General features: G+C 47.2%; 1 protein-coding gene across 4 annotated transcripts in view; it reads right to left on the reverse strand.

Annotated features, from left to right (window-relative positions):
- The window catches only part of TAOK3 (TAO kinase 3), a gene marked incomplete at its 5' end in the record, with an annotated part of 113,104 nt that overhangs the window by 26,986 nt on the left and 75,927 nt on the right, over positions 1 to 10,191 (reverse strand). For all 4 annotated transcript variants that reach the window (XM_080717651.1, XM_080717649.1, XM_080717650.1 and 1 more), the window contains one exon: positions 6,528 to 6,764. In XM_080717651.1, coding sequence (XP_080573777.1) covers positions 6,528 to 6,764 — 237 coding nt within the window. The remainder of the gene's footprint in view (positions 1 to 6,527; positions 6,765 to 10,191) is intronic.

Here is a 10,191-nt window from a genome sequence, read left to right on the forward strand (position 1 = left end):
CCCTGCCCTGTTTTTTATTCTTTATTTTGAAACCGGGTCTCGCTGAGTTGTGGAGGGCTTCACTAAGTAGCTGAGGCTGTCCGCGAACCGCGATCCTCCGGTCTCAGCCTCCTGAATGCTGGGATGACAAGCGTGCGCCACCACGCCTGGCTCTGGCTCTCAAACCTTATACAGACAAAAAATTCTATGTGAAACTATATATATCAATCTTATTTTATTTTATTTTTTTGGTTGGTACTGGAGATTGAGCCCAGGGGCATTCTACCTTTGAGCTACGCCCTCAGCCGTATTATATTATATTATTTAATTAATTTATTTATTTATGGTATTGGGGACTGAACCCAGGGCCATTCTACCTCTGAGCTACACCTCCAGCCCTATTTTATTTTATTATACATGTCATTATACATATTATTATTATTATTATTATTTTAATAATATTGGGGATGGAACCCAGAGTCATTATACCTCTGAGCTACACCCCCAGCCCTATTTTTCATTCTTTATTTTGAAACAGGGTCTCACTAAGTTGCAGAGGGCCTCGCTAAGCAACTGAGGCTGGCCACTAACCTGTGATCCTCCCGTCTCAGACTCCCAAGTGCCACACCCAGCTCCTATGTTATTTTTATTTGAAACAGGATCTTGCTAGACTGATGAGAGTCTGGTTACCTGCTCAAGCTGTTCTTCAACCTGTGATCCTCTGGTCTCAGCCTTCCAAGTACTGGTATACAAGTGTGCGCTACCATACCCGGTTATACAAGTGTGCGCTACCATACCCGGTTTACCAGTTTCTTTACCTTCAGTCCTATTTTATTTTTCTGTTTTGAAACAGAGTTTTGCTAGGTAGCTGAGAGTCTTACTACTTACTGAGGCTGTCCTTGGATCTACGATCCTCCTATCTCAGCCTCCCAAGATCACGGATTACCGGCATGTGCCACCATATCTGGCTACCAGTTTTAATACTATGGGTTGGGAGGGGAAGAAAGTAGGGTGAGATCTAGAAGGAGACGCACCAGGTGCTAAGTGCGTGTCTGTTTCTATCACACTAAAACCCAATATGATATATGGTTTCAAGGCACCAATAGAAGCATATTAAAGCCAGTCATGGTGGCACACGCTTGCAATCCCAGCACTTGGGAGGCTGAGACAGGAGGATCACAGTTTGCAGACAGCCTCAGCTACTTAGTGAGGCCTTCCAAAACTTAGTGAAACTCTGTTTCAAATTAAAGAATAAAGCCAGGCCTGGTGGCACAGGGCATGGTGGCACATTGTAATTCCCGCGCTTGGGAGGTGGAGACAGGAGGATCACACAGGTTTGAAGCCAGCTTTGCTGGCTTAAGAGACCCTGTTTCCAAATAAAATAAATAAGTAAATAAATAAATTATATATATATATATATATATGTATGTATAAAATGGGTGTCTGGGAGTGTAGCCCAGAGGTATAAGGGTTTCCAGGAACCCCAGTACCACCACCAAGAAAAAGAAAATTAAAGAATAAAAAAAAATAGGGCAGCCGGGCGTGGTGGCGCACGCTTGTCATCCCCGCGCTTGGGAGGCGGAGACAGGAGGATCGCGCAGGTTCGAAGCCAGCCGCGCTGGCGTAAGAGACCCTGTTTCAAAAATATAAAATAGGTCTGGGAGTGTAGCCCGGAGGTAGAAGGGCTTCCAGGAACCCCAGTACCACCAAAAAAAAAAAAAAAAAAAAAGGGCAGGAGGTGTAGCACTTGGAGGTCAAATGCCCCTGGGTCCCATTGCCAGACCCACAGTAAGTAAATAAATAAAATAAAATAAATAAAAATAAAGCCAGGCACAGTGGTGCAAGCCTGTAATCCCAGTACTTGGGAGGCCGAGACAGGAGAATCACAGGTAAAGTTTGGCCAGCCTCAGCAATGAGACCCTGTCATTTATTTATTTATTTATTTTTGTGGTTTGGGGATTGAAACCAGAGGCATTCTACCTTGAGGTACACCCCCAGCCCAATTAGATTTCTGATGTGGAAACAGGGTCTCACTAGGTTGATGAGAGTCTCACTACTTGCTGAGGCTGTCCTCCAACCTGCGATCCTCCTTGTCTCAGCCTCCCGAGTACTAAGGTTAGAGGAGTGTGCCACCAAGCACAGCTGAGGCCCTGTTGTAAATAAATAAAACAGGGCTGAGCTACAGCTTGAAGGCAGGATGCCCTGGGTTCAATTCCCAGTACCACAAAATAAATAAATAAAATAAATACAAAAAAAAAAAAACCCAGAACAAAAAATGAGCCAGCATGGCATTCTATCTCAGAGCTACACCCCAGCCGTATTTTATTTTTATTTTGAAGCAGAGTCTCACTAAGTTGATGAGAGTCTCATAACTTGCTGGAGGCTTCAATTCTTCCTCCCAACTTTTGGGAGGCTGAGACAGGAGGATCCCAGGTTTGCGGCTAGCCTCAGCTGGCCATCTGTGACACAGTGAGATCCTGTTTTAAAATAAAGAATAAAAAAAAATAGCTCAGAAGCTGGGCGTGGTGGCGCACGCTTGTCATCCCAGCATTCGGGAGGCTGAGACCTGGAGGATCACGGTTCGCGGCCAGCCTCAGCTACTTAGTGAGGCCCTCGGCAACTCAGTGAGACCTGGTTTCAAAATAAAGAATAAAAAATAGGGCAGGGGGTGTAGCTCAGAGGTAAAAAATAGCTCAGAGGTAGAATGCCCCTGGGTTAAATCCCTGGTACTGCAAAAAAAAAAAAAAAAAAAGAAAAAAAAAAGAAAAAAAATATGGCGGACTATAACTCTCTTCTATTTATTTATTGGTCCTAGAATTAATCCCAGGGCCATTCTATTTCCGAGCTATACTCCTAGCTCTGTTTCATTTTCCGTTTTGTAACAGGGTCTCACAAAGTTGCTGAGGGCCTCACTAAGTAACCGAGGCTGGCTGGGAACCTGCACTCTTCCCGTCTCCCAAGAAGTAGAATTACAGGTGTGTGCCCCCACGCCTGGCCAGAAACCTGTTTTAACGAAGACATAAATATTAATAGGATGAAAGGAGAAGGAAGGTTTGTAATACAGGACTTTTTTATCGCATCGTTTGGCAGGCTGAGGTCTATAGAAATGGATAAATAGCCATGACTGGCCAGTTTTATTCCAAGAATCAGACTCTATCAATTAATTATTCTAACCATCAGACTCACCAGTGGGAGCAGCTAAGTGTACAGGAGGCTGATGACATTTTGTTTTCATAGGCCCTGTGGCATTTTGGGGGTGTCTTATGTGAGTAAAATACAGAGCAAATAAAAGGGAACTCAAAAAATACCGGCTCCTGAGAGTGACTCAATCTACGTCTACGGAAACCAGCGGACAAAGGCCGTGTGTAAGCGAGGGAGTGAGGAGTCGGAGCGCCACTCCTCATGCTCCTTTTCAAGTATCTTTTCAATGTTAGCTTCCATTATCAACGATTCTTTCATTATGACCAGGCGTGGTGATGCACACCTGTAATTCCAGTACTTGGGAGGCTGAGACGCGAGGATCGCAGGTTAGAGGACAGCCTCAGCCACCTAGCAAGGCTCTCAGCAGCTCAGTGAGACCCTGGGTTTCCAAATAAAAAATAAACAGTGCTGTGGGTATTCCTCAGAGGTAGAACATCCCTAGGTTTAATCCCAGCACCAAAAAACCCCAAAAAACAAAAAAACAAACAAAGAAACACACACTTTTCATTATAAACACTTCTTTCTACCTATTTGCCAAGTTAAATTCCCAAGAAAGAATCAGACTGCTTTATATGATCCGCAGGAGCCTGGGCTGGCAGGACTTTTCCTGCCAGGCGGCCTCGTAGACGGAAGGCTTCGGGGCTTGTGCGCTCAGTCGGGCTGCTCCGGTGCCGGCCACTGTCCCCGGGCGGGTCTGCGGGCCTGTGTCCAGTGCGCCTAGCTGCATATATATATATAATCAATCCCTTCTTTTTTTTTTTTTTGCGGGTCTGGGGATGGAACCCAGGGGCATTCGACCTCCGAGCTACACCTCCTGCCCTATTTTTTATTCTTTAATTGAAACCGGGTCTCACTGAGTTGCGGAGGGCCTCACTAAGTAGCTGAGGCTGGCCGCGAACCACGATCCTCCGGGCTCAGCCTCTCGAATGCTGGGATGACAAGCGTGCGCCACCACGCCCGGCTCATCAATCCCTTCTTATACCAAAACTATTTCGATAATGAAGGTGATATTTGGACTCTTCCTTTTTTTTGGGGGGGGGGGATGATTCTGGGGATAGAACCCTGAGGTTTTCTATTTCCATGCTACAATCCCAGCCCTATTTTTATTTATTTTATTTATTTATTTATTTATTTATTTATTTATTTATTTATTTATTTTTGCAGTACTGGGGATGGAACCCAGGGGCATTCTACCTCCAGGCTACACCCCCAGCCCTATTTTTATTCTTTATTTAATTTAATTAATTAATTTATTTATTTTTGGTGGTACTGGGGTTCCTGGAAGCACTTCTACCTCCAGGCTACACCCCCAGGCCTATTTTTTTACTTTTTTATTTGGAAACAGGGTCTCTTAGCCAGCACGGCTGGCTTCGAACCTGCGCGATCCTCCTGTCTCTGCCTCCCAAGTGCGGGGATGACAAGCGTGCGCCACCACGCCCGGCTATTCTTTATTTTTGAAACAGCGTCTCATTGAGTTGCAAAGGACCTAAGTAGCTGAGGCTGTCCGCAAATCACAATTCTCCTGTCTCAGCCTCCCAAATGCTGGAATTATAAGTGCGCACCACCACGTCTGGCTCCTATTTTTTTATTCTTTATTTTGAAATAAAATCTAAGTTGCAGAGGGCCTCACTACCTATTTTACTTTATTTGGAAACAGGGCCTCACTAATTTGCTAAGGCCCGCCTCAAACCTGTGATTCTCCTGTCTCAGCCTCCCAAGTGCTAGGATTACAGGTATGTGCCACCATGCTCAGCTTGATATGTTGAATTTTATCTGTCTTACTCTTTTTTTTTTTTTTCAGTAGTACTGGGATTGGAACCCAGGGGCATTCTACCTCCAAGCTACACCCTCAGCCCTAGTTTTTTTTTTTTTTTTTTTAATTCTTTATTTTGAAGCAGGGTCTCACTGAGTTGCAAGGGCCTCACTAAGTAGCTGAGGCTGGCCTCCAACCATGATCCTCCTGTGTCAGCCTCCCAAATGTTTGCGCCACCACGCCTGGCCCATCTGTTTTTAAAATTAGTTTAAGCTGGGTGTGGTGGTACATGCTTGCAATCCCAATACTTGAGAGGCTGAGACAGGAGGATCATGGTTTGTGGCCGGCCTCAGCTACTGAGGCCCTCGCAACTTAGTGAGGCCCTGCTTCAAAATAAAAAATAAAAGATAGGGCTGGGATGTAGCTTGGAGGTAGAATGCCCCCGGGTTCCATCCCCAGTACTGCAAAAACAAAATAAAACAAAACAAACAAAAAAATTAAATTAGTTTAGAATCTGAATGGGGGATGAGAGGTGCTCACTAGAAAAGCCAAATCCTGGCTGGACTCATTCCTTGTCATTCCTGGGCAGGTGCCTCTCCCTAGCGCATCCGCCAGCGGCGGTCAGGAACTGGCCCACTCAAAGGGGCTATTTGAAGAGGACTCTGGGAGTGGCAGGCTCAGAAGCAGACCTGTGCTGTGCAAGTCCTCAGGCAATGGTTCATCTTATTTCCTTTTACTGGTACCCAGGCCGCCAGCAAGGGACTGATGCTTGCTGTGGGTACTGAGGATGGAACCCACAGGCATTCTGCCTCTGAGCTATTCCCCCAGCCATTTTTATTTTATTTTTCTGTAGTACAGGGATTGAACCCAAGGGGAATTCTACATCTGAGCTATACCCACCCCCATTTTATTTTATTTTTATTTATTTATTTGTGGGTCTGGGGATGGAACACAGAGGCATTTGACATCCGAGCTAACACCCCCTGCCCAATTTTTTTTTTTATTCTTTATTTTGAAACCGGGTCTCACTGAGTTGCAGAGGGCCTCACTAAGTAGCTGAGGCTGTCCGCGAACCGTGATCCTCCAGTCTCAGCCTCCCGAATGCTGGGATTACAAGTGTGTGCCACTGTGCCCGGCTCCCATATTTTTCTCCGGGCTACACTCCCAGACCTATTTTATATTTTTGAAACAGGGTCTCTTACGCCAGCGCGGCTGGCTTCGAACCTGCGCGATCCTCCTGTCTCCGCCTCCCAAGCGCGGGGATGACAAGCGTGCCCACCACGCCCGGCTCCCGGCTCCCATTTTATATTTTATTTTGAAACTTAAGGATCTCTTTAAGTTGCTGAGAGTCTTGCTAAATTGCTGAGGCTGGTCTCAAACTCGCGATTATCCTGTCTCCGCCTCCCAAGTACTAGAATTGCAGGCGTGCATCACCAGGCCTGGCTCAGAATATATTCAGATGGACCTTCGGTTACTATTTTGGTCTTGGGTGACAATTTCAGTAGCATCCCCTCGCCCCAGGCGCCCTGTCCCGCTGACGTACCACCGACTGGCCAGGCTGGGCTTGGCCAGGCTCGGAGGCGCACACACTGACCTCCTTCTCAATGACAGCCACTTGCTTCTTGGCCAGCTTCTCCAGCTCGATGGACGAGTTGTTGGCGTGCGTCTCCACCTCCTTCTGTAGCTTGAGGCGGTGCTCGTCCATCTCAGCCTTCAGCTTGTTCTCCAGGGCGATCAGCTGCTTCTGGTGCTGGCGCCGCATCCGCTTATAACCTGACATCTGTTCCCGCAACTCGTTCTCCTGCTCATGCTCATGGATCTGCCGTGTAACCTGCATGGGCCGGGACAGAACTCAGGTCACCAGACTCAGGGAGACAACCTCTCTGGCAGAGTAGAACCCTTTGCCATCAGCACCAACATCATCACTGCCACTGCCACTACCAGCAGCGTCACCGTCAGCATCATCACCAGTACCAGCATCATCACCACCATCACCATCAATACCCTCACCATCACCACCATCCTCACCACTACCACCATCACCAGCATCACCATCCTCATCACCACCATCACCATCAACACCCTCACCATCACCACCATCCTCACCACTACCACCATCACCAGCATCACCATCCTCATCACCCTCATCCTCCTCCTCATCACCACCACCATCAACACCCTCACCATCACCACCATCCTCACCACTACCACCATCACCAACATCACCATCACCACCATCCTCACCACTACCACCATCACCAACATCACCATTCTCATCACCACCATCACCATCAATACCCTCACCATCACCACCATCCTCACCACTACCATCATCACCAACATCACCATTCTCATCACCACCATCACCATCAATACCCTCACCCTCACCAGCATCCTCACCACTACCATCATCACCAACATCACCATCCTCATCACCACCATCATCATCACCATCAACACCCTCACCATCACCACCATCCTCACCACTACCATCATCACCAACATCACCATTCTCATCACCACCATCACCATCAATACCCTCACCATCACCAGCATCCTTACCACTACCACCATCACCAACATCACCATCCTCATCACCACCACCATCAACACCCTCACCATCACCACCATCCTCACCACTACCACCATCATCAGCATCATCCTCATCACCCTCATCCTCCTCCTCATCACCACCACCATCACCACCCTCACCATCACCACCATCCTCACCACCACCACTGCCATCATCATCACCACCACCACCACCACCATCCTCACCAGCAACACCATCAACACCCTCACCACCACATGGCACCCTTAACACCACCATCATTACCATCATCATCACCATTACCACTACCATCACCATCATCATCATTATTGTTTTGTATGTAATGCTGGGGATGGAACTCAGGGGCATTCTACATCCGAGCTATACCCCTAGCCCCTAGCCCTATTTTATTCTTTACTTTGAAACGAGACCTCACTAAGTTGCTGAAGCTGGTCACGAACCTGTGATCTTCCTGTGATCCTGTGATCCAGTGATCCTCCCCCGTCCTGGGATTATAGGCGTGCTCCAACACGCCCTGCTCACTGGCATAACTGATCCTGGTTGCCATCCTCCCACCTCCTAGCTACCCAGGGCTCACCTGCAGTGGGTACTATGCTAGGTGAATCTTAGAGACTTGCTCTCCAATCCTCAAAACCCTCGCATTCACTCATGCACTTTATACATTTACGAGGTAGGTGTTACCACTCCCATTTTATAGATGCAAAAACTGAGATGGAGGGGAAATCACGGAGACCAAACAGGATTGCACATATTTTTTGATATGCCATCCTATCTAAGCTCAAGTTTGCAGAGCCAGTGAGGAATGGGGTTGGGGTTCAGTCCCCCTGTTTGAATCTAGAGCCACCCACCCACCCATTTCTCAACCTCGATGCTATTGGTAATGGACAGGTGATGACGATGGGGCTGTTCTGCATGCAGTAGGACGTGTATCGGCACCCCTGGACTCTGCCCACTAGAGGCCAATAGCAACTCCCAAGTCATGTAATTAAAAGGGCCTTCAGACACTGCCGAACGTGCCCAGGGAGCCGAGCTCCTCCAGCCGAGAAGCAGTGCTTGATGCTGTTTCAGAGTGCTTGGTTTAGATTGTGTTTCTAACAGTTATAGGGAGCTGGAATATTAATTCATATGCATATTTATATTTGTATTCATTCTCTCTCCCCTCCCCCTCCCCTTCCTCCTCCTCCTCCTCCTCCTCCTCCTCCTCCTCCTCCTCCTCCTCCTCCTCCTCTTCTTCTTCTTCTTCTTCTTCTTCTTCTTCTTCTTCTTCTTCTTCTTCTCTCTCCCTCTCCTCTCCTCTCCTCTCCTCTCCTCTCTCTCTCTCTCTCTCTCCCTCCCTCAGATTGAACCCAGAGGCATTCTACCTCTGAGCCATACCCCCAGCCCTATTTTGAAAACAGGGTCTAAGTTGCTTAGGGCCTTACTAAATTGCAGATTACAGCCTCCCAAGTACTGAGATTGCAGCCCCCGTACCAGGCTATCCCCCCCCCCCACTAAGTGATTTAGTCACCCCTGTCAAACCTAAGCCACTTCTCCCCAACCTAACCCCAAACAAGTTTGACTGGAAAGTTTCATGCAGCTATTAATGCTCGGTACTATTTTCAGTTTATGGGTCAAAGTGCGTTTTATACAAAGAACAGTTTGTTCCCCAGCTCTTTTTAGAGGTGTCCGCGCGCACTAGACTGAGGCCTTACTATCAGGAGAGAGCCGTTCTGTCACCGGATAGTATAATCAAAGTACACCATTAAACACTGGCCGGGCTTTGAAACCTTTCCAGCTGCAACTAACACAAGGCTTCCTGTCATCTCTCTTCTCTAAAGGACAATCCTCTCTAACGTGTGAGGAGTAAGAGCAGAAGACATTTCAGACCAAAAGAGGCTAGCGAAACTGAAGAGGCATTGAATGCGCTAAAGCAAATGAATGGGTTCTTTTGTCTTCACAATTATATGTTATTTATCTATCTATTGATTTATTTATTGAGTGCCGGGGATGAAGTCCAGGGCCTGAGCCTGCTGTTCCTTTAAGCCACACCCCCGGGCCTGTTATTTATTTATTTATTGGCACTGGGGATTAAGCCTGGCTGAGCTATACTCCCAGTCCTATTGCGTCTACTGTGTTCTTTATTTGGAAACAGGGTCCTTTTTTTATTTTTATTTATTTATTTTTTTGCGGGTCTGGGGATGGAACCCAGGGGCATTCGACCTCCGAGCTACGTCCCCTGCCCTATTTTTTTTTTTAAAGAAGTTTATTAGAAAGATAGAAATACAGAAAATAGAAATACAGCTCCATACCAGACTGGCATGGAGGGGTGACTCAAATGAATACACCCCCCTGCCCTATTTTTTATTCTTTATTTTGAAACAGGGTCTCACCAAGTTGCAGAGGGCCTCATTAAGTAGCCGAGGCCATCCACGAACCATGATCCTCCTGTCTCAGCCTCCCGAATGCTGGGATTAACAAGCCTGTGCCACCACGCCTGGCTTTTATTTTATTTTATTTTTTTGCAGTACTTGGGATTGAACCCAGGGACATTCTATCTTTCAGCTACACACCCAACCCTATTTTGTATTCTTTATTTTAAAACAGGGTCTTAAGCCGGGCGTGGTGGCGCACGCTTGTAATCCCAGCATTCGGGAGGCTGAGACCTGGAGGATCGCGGTTCACGGACAGCCTCAGCTACTTAGTGAGG

The sequence above is a fragment of the Muscardinus avellanarius genome, assembly GCF_963383645.1.
Source record: "Muscardinus avellanarius genome assembly, chromosome: 21".
NCBI classification, from domain to species: domain Eukaryota; kingdom Metazoa; phylum Chordata; class Mammalia; order Rodentia; family Gliridae; genus Muscardinus; species Muscardinus avellanarius.